General features: G+C 45.0%; 1 protein-coding gene across 4 annotated transcripts in view; it reads right to left on the bottom strand.

The window, feature by feature from the left end:
• Positions 1-17500, bottom strand: part of LOC117261997 (transcription factor SOX-6-like) — a 188190-nt gene that overhangs the window by 71492 nt on the left and 99198 nt on the right. For all 4 annotated transcript variants that reach the window (XM_078167556.1, XM_078167559.1, XM_078167558.1 and 1 more), the window contains exon 5: positions 6947-7036. In XM_078167556.1, the coding sequence (XP_078023682.1) occupies positions 6947-7036 (90 nt within the window). The remainder of the gene's footprint in view (positions 1-6946; positions 7037-17500) is intronic.

Genomic DNA, 17500 nt, shown 5'->3' with positions numbered 1-17500 from the left:
AATATATATTTATTTATTAAGTGTGTGTGTGTTTACATGTCTGCTTACATGTGCTTTAAAATAAATCTTAATCATTAATTATACTTTCACTGTGGAGTCACACACACACACACACACACACACACCCCTCACTCTAAAAACTGCTGGGTTAATAATCACCCAAATTGGGTAATTTCAGTGACCCAATGGGTAGTCACTATATCACCTACTAGGCACTGGGTCAAAAGGGCCCAGGGCCTTTGGGTAACAATTTTGACCCAACATACTGGGTCGACCTATTTTACCCAAAAATGGGTCACTTTGAGCCAGTAGTGTGGGTCACTTTTTACCCTTTGTCGGGTTAATATTATTTATGGAATTATTTACCCAATGCTGGGCATTTCTTACCCAGCATTGGTTTATTTTTACCCTTTTGTTGGGTTAATGTTATTAAGTTATTTATGGAATTATTTACCCAATGCTGGGCATTTCTTACCCAGCATTGGTTAATTTGATGCTTTTTCTGGGCTTTTCTGATTCAGTTCTAAATCAATAAACATAAAACACAGAAACTGCTTATTTACATTGTTTGTATTGAATATCAAATATATTCAAACAGTACAAAAGAACTACAAAATCGCTCAAAACACATATATATCATGAACATGCTAACATTTAAGTACAACATTCTAAGGGGCAATAAACAGAATTCATCATTTTTAGATTTGAGGAATTAAAAAATTGTAAATAGTAAAATACAAAATAGTCCAACATTCAAACAAAATATTAAAATACAAAAAACAAAATACAGATCCCCCCCCTAAAAAAAAAAAAAAAAAAAACACCTGAGAGATAGCATTGTCCTGTCCTAGAACTAGGACGAATGGTTCTTCACAGAGACACTCCGGCATGTTGGTTCCAACCTGTGAACAAAATAACAGATTCCAGTCAAGAGGGAGGAACTTTCATAATTTTACTGAAATAAATGTTAAGTCAATTGGGGCAAGTTTCATACTCCTCACAGGAGTACAGAATCATTGTTATTTTGACATGGACTACATGGGGAAAGTAAGACATTGCCTCGAAGTGTCCCTTACATTTTACGAACAGTTCATTATTTATAATAATTCATTGCATTTATATAGCACTTTTCATGACACCCAAAGCACCTGACTCTTCTCATTCACACACGTGGAGAAGCAGCGACCAAACAGCGTCAGTGTCCTCTCTGTTCACACACACACACACACACACACACATGAATGGCGGTCAGCTACCATGTAAGGTACCGCCTCAGCCCACTGGGGGCAATTCAGGGTTCAGTGTCTTGCCCAAGGCCACTTTGACATAGGGATGCACCGAAATGAAAATTTGTGGCCGAAGCATATTAAACGCTTGGCCGAATACCGAGTACCGAATACAGATGTTTAGTTTTTCATTAGTTTTGCAAGCGAACCCCCTCCAGATTAGTGTTGTCACGGTACCAAAATTGGGACCCACGGTACGATACCAGTGAAAATATTAGGGATGCACCAAAAATGAAAATTTGTGGCCGAAGCCGAAGCCGAATAATATTAAACACTTGGCCGAATACCGAGTACCGAATATCGTTGTTTAGTTTTTCATTAGTTTTTGCAGATGAACCCTCCAGATTAGTGTTGTCACGGTACCAAAATTGGGACCCACGGTACGATACCAGTGAAAGTATCACAGTTCTGAGTAGTATCACGATACCACAGCAAAAATGAGGCAGATGTGCCTTTTGTCATTTATAAAAAGATAAATCACTTTTCTATAATACATCAATGATATTTCAGTGGAATAAATTACTTATTGACTTATTCATACTTCAAAAACATAGGGGGGATCAAAATAAAATAAATAAATAAAATAAGAATCAACCAGCCACCCTCCTCCCCTGACAAGTAAAGAACAGTCCCTAAAGTGTGGTGAGGTTTGTGGGCCGTTACCTGCCACAGAAAGAGTAATGTAAACGGCTCGTTTCTCCTCTGACACATCACATACCTGTGTTCGGCTGGCTCGGCTGTTCAGGTACTTTTGGGCAGTCCACACGCCAAGAAGAGGATATTATTGGAACCGACTTCTCCGTTGCCAGTAAGCCGATGACCGCCGTATTTGACAGGAATACATTACTGTCTGTGTCTGTGACCCCCGTTCAACTCACAATCGGTGAAATTGGCCTTTCGTTTCTGCTGCTGGTTGAAAAAAAACAAACAAAAAAACACGGGGGGGGGGGGGGGGGGGGTCAATTTCAATTTCAAACAACTTTATTAGTCCTACGATTCAAGCACAAAAATAGAAAATTTGATTTATCTTCAGGTTGACAGCATCACAGACCACACACACTGGTGTGTGTCTACCTTAAGTGTAGCTAACTAGCTATGTAGCTAGCTAGCTACGTAGCTAGCTAACGATGTAGCCTAACAACACACAACAGCTAACGTAAGCAATAGCCTAACACACAAGAAGCCGTGCTATATCGTGAATATTGGCACGGCTGTATAACATTTAATATGAAATATAGCCACTTACTTCCAAAATCCAAGGATTGTCCCGAGAAGTTCCAGGATTTGCCTTGTCCCTGTCTTCAATGCACAGCAGTGGGAACATTGACCCAATAAATGGGTATGGTGCAGCGGGAATGGGATCTGACGTTGTGGTGACCCAGTTTATGGTCAATGTTCGCGCCACAACAAAAAAAGGACCCACAAATATTTCACACAAGACTCAAAAAGAAAATTTTTTCCTTTTCTTCCTTTACCGACAAACGGAAGTGCAGCTGCCTTGGCGATCGCTCACGCCCTTCACTTTCGGTGGTGCCCCCAGGGAATCGCCATGTTGTTTACAAATACTTAGGGTAGAAAACCACCAGTTTAGCTATATATCACATTTTTCACGTCACTATATCACCGTGTAGACTAATCTGATGTTTGTTAAGTCTATGAACAATTAATAACATGGTTATCATAGAATAGCTGGGCTAGCCGTTAGCTGTTAACGTTAGCCATTAGCGGTGTCAGTAATAACCATAGACTGTATAAAAATAAGGTAATAACTCAATACACAGTCCGTGAATAAAATATTTGTTCCAGCGGATGTCTTAGTTACAACATGATTGAGCTAGCAAAGCAGTTTTGTGTTGCTATGTGTGGTATTTATTCAGTTATGGGAAATCACGATGTCTAGAAAGCATCAGTGACTGCAGCTAACAGGGACAGTTAGCAAAGCTAACATCAGGATGTCATCTTTTAAAAGCCTCCCATTGTCGGATACAACATGAAACTACTCCAGTTAGCTTAATCATGTTGTAACTCAGACATCCGCTGGGAAAAAAAAATTTCACGTTGACGAGACGGCGTTTTGGGTGGAGCGGTCGCTATGGACGCAGAGCTTGCTGTTTCTGTAGGTACACATTTCCTGGGGACACCTGCACGTCTCGGCCACGTCCCCTCCATTGTGATTGGCTAAAGCGCAGCATCAAACTCAAAGCCCCCCCCCCCCTCTAGTCGTCTTTCACACAGGGCAGCCGACAGATTCTACAATGTAAACTGCAGAATCTGTCTTGAGAGATTAGCCAAGACTAAATTAATCATCCAATATTAACAGACCCAGCAAATGGGTCCTTCAATTCACCCAGCAATTATACTTCCATGCCCAGGACTTGGGTATTGTGCAGTGTAGTCCATTGCGGTTACCCAGGTTGTGGTCAATATTAGTGCCACAACAATAAAAGACCCAAAGATATGTCACCCAAGACTAAATAAATCACCCAATTTGGGTCTGTTGTCAACGACCCAGCGATTGAGTCATTAAATTCACCCAGCAGTTTTTAGTGTGCTCAGATTCGTCTGCCAAACCATCACGTTTCATCTGCGGGCCAAACTCCCAGCATTCCTGTGGATGACTCAACCTCCTCCTCGGTGTCACACCACAACAAACACAGTGACACTTGACTTCCCATCAGCCCACGGGGCACGACACAAACAAGGTCACCACGTCGTATCAAAACAAGTGTGCTGATGTTTCCTGGAGGGCGTCTGATACACACACACTCTGTAGGTTACTGTTGGTGAACCCACAGGATGAAGGGCTGAAAACTGTGAATTAAACCTGCGATATGAATGTGTGAACCCACAGGATGAAGGGCTGAAAACTGTGAATGAAAACTATGATATGAATGTGTGAACCCACAGGATGAAGGGCTGAAAACTGTGAATTAAACCTGCGATATGAACGTGTGAACCCACAGGATGAAGGGCTGAAAACTGTGAATGAAATCTGCAATATGAACGTGTGATCCCACAGGATGAAGGGCTGAAAACTGTGAATGAAATCTAAGATATGAACGTGTGAACCCACAGGATGAAGGGCTGAAAACTGTGAATGAATCAGTTTTCTGCTGCCTAAAAATAAGTGCGATGGAACAAATAGGTTCAGGTTGTTGTGTGAGGAGACACACAGCAACAGAACTGAATTGAATCAGAGCGATTCTTTGGTCAGACGCAGCTGGATGAACAGAGACATCTGTGTGTGTGTGTGTGTGTGTGTGTCTTCATGTGCATGTCCTGGTACATGACGCTATATTTATGCATGTTATTAGTGTCTTGGACTAACAGAGAAGAAATTGATATACTGCACATTCCAGCTCTGTGTAGAGACAGACACAGCGTTGTCTCAGAGCCGGTCGCCTCCTCTGAACCTCTGAGACCACGACAGGGTTCTCCGTGCGTCACACCAGGAAGAAGAAACAGAAACTTCACACCAACTTTAACTGTCAGTGATTACACACTCTGAATAAAAGATGCTTGGAGCTCCGGTTTAGCCCATAAAAATACCCAGTAACACACACATTAAACACACACACACACACATGAACACACACACACACAGACACACACAGACACACACACACAGTAACATCACTGTTCCTCCCTCACACACTGAATCCTCCCTCACACACTGTGTCCTCCCTCACACACTGAATCCTCCCTCACACACTGTGTCCTCCCTCACACACTGAATCCTCCCTCACACACTGAGTCCTCCCTCACACACTGAGTCCTCCCTCACACACTGAGTCCCCCCTCACACACTGAGTCCCCCCTCACACACTGAATCCTCCCTCATACACTGAGTCCTCCCTCACACACTGAGACCTCCCTCACACACTGAGTCCTCCCTCACACACTGAGTCATCCCTCACACACCAAGTCCTTCCTCACACACTGAATCCTCCCTCTCACACTGAGTCCCACCCTCACACACTGAGTCCTCCCTCACACACTGAATCCCCCTCACACACTGAGACCTCCCTCACACATTGAGTCCTCCCTCACACACTGAGTCCTCCCTCACACACGAGTCCTTCCTCACACACTGAATCCCCCCTCACACACTGAGTCCTCCCTCACACACTGAATCCTCCCTCACACACTGAGTCCTCCCTCATACACTGAGTCCTCCCTCACACACTGAATCCCCCCTCACACACTGAGTCCTCCCTCATACACTGAGTCCTCCCTCACACACTGAATCCCCCTCACACACTGAGACCTCCCTCATACACTGAGTCCTCCCTCACACACTGAGTCCTCCCTCACACACTGAGACCTCCCTCATACATTGAGTCCTCCCTTACACACTGAATCCCCCCTCACACACTGAGACCTCCCTCACACACTGAGTCCTCCCTCACACACTGAATCCTCCCTCATACACTGAGTCCTCCCTCACACACTGAATCCCCCCTCACACACTGAGACCTCCCTCATACATTGAGTCCTCCCTTACACACTGAATCCCCCCTCACACACTGAGACCTCCCTCACACACTGAGTCCTCCCTCACACACTGAATCCTCCCTCATACACTGAGTCCTCCCTCACACACTGAATCCTCCCTCACACACTGAGTCCTCCCTCACACACTGAATCCCCCCTCACACACTGAGACCTCCCTCACACATTGAGACCTCCCTCACACACGAGTCCTCCCTCACACACTGAATCCTCCCTCATACACTGAATCCTCCCTCACACACTGAATCCTCCCTCATACACTGAGTCCTCCCTCACACACTGAATCCTCCCTCATACACTGAGTCCCCCCTCACACACTGAATCCTCCCTCATACACTGAGTCCTCCCTCACACACGAGTCCTTCCTCACACACTGAATCCCCCCTCACACACTGAGACCTCCCTCATACACTGAGTCCTCCCTCACACACTGAATCCTTCCTCATACACTGAGTCCTCCCTCACACACTGAGACCTCCCTCACACACGGAATCCCCCCTCACACACTGAGACCTCCCTCACACACTGAATCCTCCCTCATACACTGAGTCCTCCCTCACACACTGAATCCTCCCTCACACACTGAGTCCTCCCTCACACACTGAGTCCTCCCTCACACACTGAATCCCCCCTCACACACTGAGACCTCCCTCACACATTGAGACCTCCCTCACACATTGAGTCCTCCCTCATACACTGAGTCCTCCCTCACACACTGAATCCTCCCTCATACACTGAGTCCTCCCTCACACACTGAATCCTCCCTCATACACTGAGTCCCCCCTCACACACTGAATCCTCCCTCATACACTGAGTCCTCCCTCACACACTGAATCCCCCCTCACACACTGAGACCTCCCTCACACACTGAGTCCTCCCTCACACACTGAGTCCTCCCTCACACACTGAGTCCCCCCTCACACACTGAGTCCTCCCTCACACACTGAGTCCTCCCTCACACACTGAGTCCTCCCTCACACACTGAGTCCCCCCTCACACACAGCAGGTATTGTTGTTCCACCTGCAGCAGAGGCCACAATGAAGCACACAGTTTGTCTTTATTCAGTAAACCTTGAAGCCGTGTGTAGGTGTGAAACTGAATGTAGGTTGAGTTGTATAGATGCCAGCCTTGATGCAGATGCTTTTACCTTTGACCTCCCCCAGCAGCTCATTAGCGTTCAGACGATCAACGCGCTCCTTCCAGTCCCTGGAGAGGAGCCTCTCCATGCAGGTTGGCTCTATAGAGAAGACAGAAAATAATCACCTTCATTTCTCAGGTTTTGAACTCAGACTGATCGAGGATGGTAAATGGTTAGTGGACCTGCACTTGTATAGATCCTTTCTAGACATCCGACCACTCAAAGCACTTTTTACACTATGAGTCACATTCACCCATTCACACACACATTCATACACTGGTGGCCGAGGCTACCAGACAAGGTGCCACCTGCTACTTAGCTTTTTGAACTCACTCACACACTGATGGAACACTGACTGGGAACCCCAGTTTGGGGTTCAGTATCTTGCTCAAGGGTACTTGAGACTGGAGGAGCCGGGGATCGACCCGCTGATACTTTTGACTATTTTACAGAGAAAAATAAACATGACACACATGTGTTTCCCTTTTCCAAAGGCATACATAGAGAACTGCAGTGCTTTAATGTAATGAGAGTTCCTCTTTGAACACGGGCAGATTCCCAAAGTGGAGATCACTCGTAGGGGCCCATTCTGCATCCAACACCCCCACCCTCCACCTCATGGGCCCCAGCGCAACCGCACTGCCTGCAAAGTCTATATTTACACCTCTGACCAAGGTGGAGGAATAAAAAGGCCCAACATGATCACACTGTCGTACTGTTGAGATGATAATTAGATCAGCAGGTAGCACCTGTTGAGACCTAACTGTTGGGATTGTCCACTAAAGGCGCCTGAGACACAAGCAGGAAGTGAGAGCTGCAGTATGAACCAGGGGAAAAAATGAGACAAAACGAAGAGACAGTAGAAGAAAAAGCAGCCGTTTCTATGAATCGTTAAATTTCTAAAAATGAGCACAAGAAACCGTTTCAAATAATAAAGAGAGAAAAAATGTGCAGCAGCCGTGGAGCTGAGAATGTGCGCATTGTTCTGAGACGGGGTCCGTCCTCTTCCTCACAATGTGTCTCATAGCCTCAGGACAACAGACACATCACAGACATGTGGTCTCAGAAGATTCATAAGGTCTCATTTGTTCAATCAGAGTCCTGCTGTGAACTTTACTCAACAATGGGAACTTTTCAATTCTTCAGCAGGCGCAGACACAAACACACAGACGGGTATCTGCACATGTGCAAGCACGACTGTTTGTCTGCAGCGTCTCCATCACAGACAGACAGTGAAGAGCACACACCGTCAGGTGTCACTGCAGGAAGGTAACTGAGTACATTTACTCAGGTACAGCTCTGAGGTGCTTTGATTCATTCCTTTAATCAGTTAATCAGTAAGTATTTTGAGCTCTGCTGCATTTATCTGACCGTTGCAGTTTGTTTGCAAATTATTACATGCAAAACAGTTTAAAGAGCAATATATGAAACATTAGTTCATGTCAGCTGCGTCTCAACCGAAACAACATCCAGATTCTGCTGAGCTTTAAACATGAGGATGACAGGAGCAGGTCTGAGTCCTGTTACTGCCTCTCCACGGTTACTTCTACACCTGCAGCTCTCAGGTTTGCACCACCTGTGTGTGTGTGTGTGTGTGTGTGTCTGCATGTGGACATGTCCACACACTCCTTTAAAATGTGTGTGTATTCTCTGGTTTTCGTGCCAGCAGACGCGCCACAGATGGTGTCACGGTCACGTAGGGCCTCATGCCGAAGCCTCAGTCACCAAGGACGTCAAAAAACATACACACACACACACACACACACACACACACACACACACACACACAGAAGAAGGAGACATTCTTGGGTGCTGTGTGGAAAACATGCGCCTGAGGCCTTGCCTGATTTAGAGTGGTGAAGTCAGACAATAGCTCATTTGTGGAGCCTTTATCCTGACAAAAGGAGCTATAGGCGTTCAGAGGGGCACATGGCCTATTGTGCACGGCTTAATGTTTCCTTTCTGCGTATGGGCCCATTGTGTGGTCCAGAGATGCCGTCCACTTCCTGGTTGAGTCCATTAAAGCCCCGCATGTTTACAGTCGGATTATGATCGTTGTAAATAAGCTAATGCGGCCGTGCGGATCACATGGATCAATGTAAACAAGGGAGGGGGCGGGGCAAACAGCTACGAGACAAAGACACAACTTAAAATCTACAGAAATAATGGTAATTTCCAGACGACGGGTATTTCCACACAGATGGTCACTAATATAACCCCCTCCCTCAGGAGCGTTCCACAGATCCATCAGACCAGCGGCTCCACTGGATCTGGATCTGTGTACATTTGGTTCAGTGGCTGATATTTACAGCCGGCAGAGGGAGAACGCTGAAACGTGGGGTCAGGATGAGATGCTTTTTTTTCTCATCACAAGACCGAAAGACGCCGACGCGCTCTCGCTCAGCGGGCCTCTTATAAAACAAAATTAGGAAGCACAATTTATGGGAGCACTTAGGAAGGAAAATACAACCTGTAACTCCAGGACACATCTGCATAAGTCAAACGTGTGTGTACTCTGATGCACAATTTATACCCCCTCGACCAATAAACAGATCTGACGCAGACACGGTGGGGGGCGGAGGGGTGAGGTGAGAGTGGGGAGGAAAAGAGGAAGAAGAGAAGGATGAGAGAGGATGAGACGCCGATGTTTTACCCTAGATGGCTCTCTATCTGTCCCTGAGACCCAGCCGGGGATCAAGTGCTGTTTAGATTGGAGGGTGGATAAAAATTCCTCGCTGTCCGGACACCAACTCCTTTATCAAGTGGAGGAGAAACCAAAGAGATGGATGGGTTGAAGAAGAGGAGGGAGAGGAGGATGGATGGGGTGAGGAGATGAGGAAAGGTAGATGAAAAGGAGAAAAAGAAGGAGAGACATCGAGGAGGGAAGGAGGACAGAGGACAGGAGGAGATGAGCTGAGGATGGAGGTGATACACACAGCTGTATGAGTCTGAATGGACGACGCAGACACCAAATAAAATGGCGACATTAAAGATCATGTTTTGGCTCAAAGGTCCAGTGTGTAGGACTTAGATCTGTTTAATAACAATCACTAAACCAAGAACCATCGTGTTCTCGCCACCACAGAATGAGCCTGTTATATATCTAAATACAGAGCGCTGCCTCTTCCATGAAGTCCGCCATGTTGTTCTACAGGAGCCCAGAGCGAACAAATCAAACACTGGCTCCAGTCAGGGCCCTGCATCTCCTACACGTGTGACGCACAGGAGAAGTTTGGTCTGGAGGCTCAGTCCCAACGAGACAAGCAGCGATGTCTCGGTAAATAACAACCATTTCTCATGCTACTGTCCCCACTGGACAAACAGCCCTGTGTGGCGCCTACAGAGCTGCTGGAAACACAGCAATAGGTTGCTACAAAGTTGCTGTAATAACAGTGACAGGTTGCTACAGAACAGCCTCGTATGGTGCCTCAGCTCAGACACTACGGCACTTTAGGAACATTAAAAATGTCGCCTAACATTTTTGTGGTTTGCAGAAAAAAACAAAGCAAACATTTTCTTGTGGCGACTGAGCTGCAGCGAGAGGACGAGACGCAGAGAGATCAGAAACATGAGGAAGAAGGTAAGTAAGAAAATAAAGACATATTTATATACTAAAGTCTTTTATTGTTATCATGTTGTACCTGACAGTTGTTGTAACCTCCGGCCATGAGATCAGAGTTTGTAATTGGATGTAAACCAGACAGTTTCAACAGCAGCAGAGAAATAGAGACAGAGAGGATGAGTAAGCAGTAAAATAAAGGAGAGAAGAAGACAGAGAGTCGTAGTAAATCAGCGCCGAGTGTTTAGAGGTAAACACACTTTTATCACCTGTCCCCACGCCAACCTGCCAACAGACACTGTTTGGGGTGTTTTACACCAGCCACAGGCAACTCACTGTGTGTGTGTGTGTGTGTGTGTGTGTGTGTGTGTGTGTGTGTGTGTGTGTGTGTGTGTGTGTGCGCGCGCACGTGTGGCAGGCAAGCATCAACACTCCCAAAGAGCCGGTGCCAAGAACAACACGGCGTGCCACAGGCCTCCTCTCAGACTGAGTCTGTTTCCACCAGTTAAACGTTTCTCATGAATCAACGCTTCAATAAAACGTCTCAAACACAGCTCAGTGGGAGTTTATTCACATTCACACGGTTTCTACAAATGATATCCTCAAAGTTTCACAGAAACACTGAAGTCTGCTGGAGAACAGAGCAGAGATGTCTATGAGCTAATCTAAGAGAAATCATTTTTGTTTTTCTCCACTGGTTTGGTGTCAGCCATGCCTCTAAATATGACAATAACCGTGAGCATGCAAACAGTGGTGGCAAATTCTCAAATCCCTGTCATCTGTCACCACACCTGCAAAATTCATCCATAATTCACTCAGGATCTGAAAGACTAATATCCTGCACAGGCGCACTGCAGATAATGAAGTGACTCAACAGAACTGTCAAACACACAACTGGTGATCAGAGTTAAAGAAAGTAATCTGACACATCGGGAATACCTTCATGTGTCTGTGTGTCTGTGTGTGAGTGTGTGCTGGGAGCAGCAGGTACTGAATGAGGTCTGCAGCAGTGAACCAGGCTGTGATGTGTCCACAGTTTGTTTCTGTCCCTGACAGGATCAGATTGTCACTGTGAGTGTGTGACATAATGATGGAAGGATCCCTACAGAGATAGAGTTAAAGATCCAGAAACAGTCCTGAAATCAAACCCACCAGACTCCATGTATCCTGCTGTCACTGAACACTGGACACATTTCAAACGCTGCTCCACTGAGTCACTGACACAGAGTCCAGACTGAGAAAACACCCAACGACTCTTTAACCGTGAAGACTAAGACCACTGTCACGTCTTCAGTGGACGATCACCAACACCTCCACAACTCAGTAATTAACACATTAAATTTGGGTTACTAAATCCACACATGAACCAAAATGTAAACTACAATTTGTGGTTGTGACGAGGTTACATGCAACAACTATTTCTTGGCCAGTGACTTCCTGGAGTTTCCCTGGTTGGGTGGAAACCTCACGGTGACAACAAGACTGCAGAGAGACACTTTAACACTGCGGGGGGGGATTTTTATCATCATAATTTTTATGCACATATTTTATGGTGGAAATGTCTTTAATTCTTTCAGAACAGAAGTCGTCTGCTGCTCTCATGTCGTCAGCACAGGGACACACGTCCATGCTCACACCTACGGAGACAAAGAGAAGACGTGTAACTATGTCTTTAACTCCTAAGAATCTTCTTGGATGTAAACCTGCTCATGTCTTTGACTTTTATCAAAGATCTTTTAGTTCACAGCTGCCCAGTTCTGGTGCTCAGACTTTAACACCTGGTGAGATCCAGATGTTTGTTCCAGCTGAGAGAAAACATGAGATGAACCTGGATGATAATCAAAAAACAAATGCAAACTTCACTGTGTTAAAACACAGGCTGCTGGTTTGTGGAATCACTTTAATGATGCAGCAGTGATTTTCTGTTTGGTTCATCTGTTCTGATTATTATCTTCTTATCCTGATGGCTGTAAATTCAACTTTTATTTTCTATGATTTATAAATAAAGGGTTAGGGTCCAGAGGAGGCAGGACCAGAGTAACTTCTGAACATGAAGGATCTTATCTGAGCCACTCATTTGTTGCCTCTGTGTTTGTGAGGATCCTGTTTCTTTTCCTTGTTATTGATTATGAGTTTGATTTTACGTTTGTAGGATTTTAACATGTTTAATAAACAAACAGGAAACGTTAACGTCCATCAGAGACTTGAGGTTCCTTCATCTAACGTCCTCTCATCGAATCTGATTAAAACACATCTGAAAACTGTCAAACGTCATCACAGCTTCTGTTTCTGTTCTCAGGACACAAGGAGTCTCCGTCACGTCTGTATGGCGTCATTACTTCACAATGTATTTGTGTTTGACTTCAGGTGAGAGTGAAATCTGAGCATCATTTAAATCCACAACAGAACAATAATTTCCATGTGTTCTCTGACACGCTGTGGGTCTGCTCTCCACAAGTCAGTTTGTTTGCTTTACAGAAACATATTTAATTCACTTTTTATATTTGATGACATTTCAAAAGTTGCCTCATAATTCATGAGACATTTGGATGGAAACACAGCGGCTCTTTGACTGTGTGTCGTGCTGCTGCCAGAGCTCAGGAACTCCTACGTCTGCAGCGCAAAGGCCAATGTAAAGAGAAGAAACATTAATCTGAGAAATGACTTAATGTTAGAAATAACAAAGGCCAATGTTTCAGAGGCTGCCTGATGTTAGTCTTACACACCCACCGCCCAGAAACACAGCTCAAGTCTTAACTTTGCTACTGAACGTGTGTAAATGGAAGCTGACAGCTACACTTTGCACTTCCAAATTTATGTCAGTGCTGTGACTTCAGCTGCAGACCCCACAGCGTCAGGCGGACAGACGGAGACCAACAGGAACTGAAGACACACAAAGATTCATAACTCACAGGAAGCAGCAATGAAGAAGAGAAGAGAGGAAGAGAAGAGCGACAGAAACACACAGACAGAAACAAAGCTACAACGACAAACTGAAGACACACAAAGATCCACAACACAGAAACTAAGTGAAACAGACAGAGAGACAGAAAGAAGAGAGAAGAGAGGCGGAGTGAGAGAAAGCTGCAGCCTGACAGAGCGAACACAGAGTGAACACACAGCGAGCAGCTGTCCGAACAGCTGGGCCGCAGGATTGATGTCTCAGTGAAATAAAACTCAACATATGTCCAAACATGAGGAGACAGGCCGGCCATCACCACGAGGAAGACACACACGCACACACACACACACACACTGATATGAGAACATACGTGCACACCACACACGCTGATTAAAGAATGCTCATGCACTGTAGAGACGTTTAATTGCACAGACACACACACACACACACGCACACATGCAGAGTGCTGTAAAACCATTAAACTGCAGAGTGGTTAGCCAGGCTGCGTGTTAGCACGGTGTCCATTTCACACACACTATTTTCATCTGTCAGATGACACCAGACTCTCCTGTCGCAGAACATGGCCTGAGAAGGAGGATATGGGGGGGGGGGGGGGGGGGTTGCCCTGTGTAACCCTGGACGAGACACAGTCAGGTCATATTGATCAGACTGATCCAAATTCTCTGATCCAGATTAATCCAGACTGATCTGTGATGATTTATGATCTGAAGGAAAAATCTAAATGCCTCATGAAACAAAGGCTGTCGATGCTTTAGACTGAACCTTCGTCAGTCGGCAGAGAAACAAAAATCACTTATTGATCATTATTTTCTTCTCTGTATTTGACCTGTGCAAGATGGAAACCTGACTTCACTTAGCTTGAATTACTGAAATAAATAAGTAAATAATTATGTTATAAAATAATAATAATAACAAAATAAACTGTGAGTGCACCTGCAGTGTAAACTTTAACTCTTTAGGTTGTGATCATAGATCAGAGGAAAGATGAGCAGCTGATATTTCTGTCAACTAATATTTTTTCCGTATCAATAAATGTGCAGATGATTTTCTTGGTTTCTTGGGATGAATCTGATGAAATGAAATAATATTAGTTTTAATGATCTTGTTTTGTTTTGTTCTGCTCAACACTGGAAACATTAAAACATCAGAGGAGCTGGAAACAAAGATTTAATAACCAATAAGTGCTGATTCCTGCTGAGACCTGGACGTGAACGACGTTTTCTGCTCCTCAGTCTCAAATATTCTGTTTCGGTGCTGTTTCCTGGTGTGACTGTCTCACAACACTTCCTGTTATTATTTCTCTTCTTGTTTTTCATTTCTATTTTGTTTATTTGTTTATTTTTGTTTGTTGCACTGTGCTAAGCAGCTGTGGGTGCTTCCTCTTATTATTTAAATTCTTATTGTTTCCATGTTTGTTGGTGACATGTGGACGACGGAGCATTTTATAAAATGAAGATGAATGTTTTCCATGTTTGTCCTGATTAAAACTGTGACTCACAAACAGCCTGAAGATCTTCTGACAGCATTCACTTCATTCATTTCGTTAAATGTCTTTAACAGTTGAGTGGTCGCAGACTGAGCGAGGTGAACTGCCGCTTCATTCAAACTGTGTTTTACAGAATAAATGTTAATTCATCATTTTTAAAAACAAAAACATAACCATGTTTATTCTGATTGTAACAGAGCCAATAAAAACTCAGAGCAGTCGACCTCGAGAGAATCGTTTCAGCAGTTTAGTCTTCTGACAGAAACAAAGACGATTCAGTTGCAGTCAGAGGTTTGAATCTTTGACCTTTGACCTCAAACACACACATGAATGACTGTACTTCACTTCACCTGCAGCTCAGAGATTAAAGTCAGGTCCCAGCTCTGCCTGGATGGGTTCATATTCCCACTGGGGCCACCCGTCCTAAAAATACTCCCAGAGTACTCCCTCCCTCCCTCCCCGCACTGTGAAGTACTCTCGGTGATACGAGGTGGCGGCGGGTCCAAACCCTGCAGCCCTGAATTAGGTGAAGGATCCTGTTTCTCCTGAAGGTGTGAGCTTAATACGAGAAAAGCCCGGCTGCTGATCCCGACTGTGCAGAGCTCAGGTCTGTCCTGCATTACTGCGCAGATAACAACAAAACAACCTCTGCAGCCAGACGCTCTGAACGTTAGGGACCGTTCCTTATTTATCAGGGGGAGGGGGAGGGGGAGGGGGTGGTGCACACACACACACACACACACACACACACACACACACACACACGGAGGCATGGCAAATCTTTTTTTGGGGCACTGGGGAGGGAGTGATGTGTTTTATTCTGGCTCACAGATTTAAATAGTTGGATTTTGGCTTCATTTTACCTTCAATTTTTGAAGAAAACATTTCTTACAAAGCTGCTAAAATTACGTCATTCATCAGCCTGAAACTGTGAAAACACAAATTGTTGTTGCAAAGGGTACTTTTTAAAAATCTAATGATAATAACAACAACAATATTAATAATAATAATAATAATAATAATAATGATAATAATAAATAAAGAACAGTCCCTCGATAAAAGCACTGTGTTAAAAACTCTGCAGCTGCAGTAAAAATCTGTGGCGATGACGCTCGCACTAACCGGAGACAGTGGAGGCAGCACTCGGGCAGATGGCTCGTCTCATTACTGGCTGATTTCATTTCTTAGCCATGTCTGATTTTAAGGAGAAATAAAAGCCCTCAGATATTTTCCAACTTCTCCACGCCAGCTCTTTGTGTGCGAGGTGGAGAACAATGAAGCAGGAGTGAGTGAGGAGCTTTAAAAAGTGTACGCGCCGGGGCGTATGATGCTCCGCAGCTGCAACAAGGTCACTTTGGATTTAATTAATTTAAAATGTAAAGTAAAACATCTATTCACTGGTTAATGACAGCGCTTTCATATTTTATTTCTGCTCTCTTTTCAGGGTTTCATTTTTTCTCTTCTTTTTTCCTGGAAATAAAGTGAACATATAAACGGTGTGTTTATGAATAGACGTGACCTTTTTCTCTACCAACAAACTTTTGTGGCTTTTAATACAAAGAGAATCCATTTTGTGAAGATCCTTGTGTTCACACTGAATGGCACAAAACTTTAGAGCAGGTTGTAATTTTTGTGATACTGAGATGTGCAATTAAAAAAACAAGAATAAAAGCTGTATCAGTGGGTTTGGACACACCTGAACATACACCTTAACACACACCTGAACATACACGTGACCACACACCTGAACACACACCTGAACATACACCTTAACACACACCTGAACATACACCTTAACACACACCTGAACACACACCTGAACATACACCTTAACACACACCTGAACACACACCTGAACACACACCCGGACACACACCTGAACACACACCTGAACACACACCCGGACACACACCTGAACACACACCTGGACACACACCTGAACACACACCTGGACACACACCCGGACACACACCTGAACCAGAGTTTAGTTACGATGAAACAACTGGACCCTGAACGCACCACACAGCCAGAAACACTCCTTTCTCACACACACACTCCAAAACAGCAGCTCAGGACCTGAAGCTTCTGCTTCCACTTTAGGCATGATATATGAAACCACACACACACACACACACACACACACACACGGTGCCATGTGTGGTTCAGACACAATAGGAGCATTGTTTTGGGTCGGGCCCTCGGGGGGGCTGATGTGGGCCGACCCTGTGGGTTAGGTCACAGAGGGGAGATGGGGGGGGTGGACCCAACATGGCTGCCTGAACCCCCGACCACAACGCAACGACCCTGTCCACACCTCTGAAGAAGTCAGGAAGAGGACAGGAAGAAGACAGGATGAGGACAGGAAGAGGACAGGATGAGGACAGGAAGAGGACAGGATGAGGAGAGGAAGAGGACAGGAAGAGGACAGGATGAGGACAGGATGAGGAGAGGAAGAGGACAAGATGAGGACAGGAAAAGGACAGGATGAGGACAGGAAGAGGACAGGTCGAGGACAGGAAGAGGACAGGATGAGGAGAGGAAGAGGACAGGAAGAGGACAGGATGAGGAGAAGAAGAGGACAGGATGAGGACAGGA

The sequence above is a fragment of the Epinephelus lanceolatus genome, chromosome 5, assembly GCF_041903045.1.
Source record: "Epinephelus lanceolatus isolate andai-2023 chromosome 5, ASM4190304v1, whole genome shotgun sequence".
Lineage (NCBI taxonomy): Eukaryota > Metazoa > Chordata > Actinopteri > Perciformes > Serranidae > Epinephelus > Epinephelus lanceolatus.
Note: the sequence above shows the minus strand (reverse complement) of the source record. Positions and strands in the feature narration are given on the sequence as shown.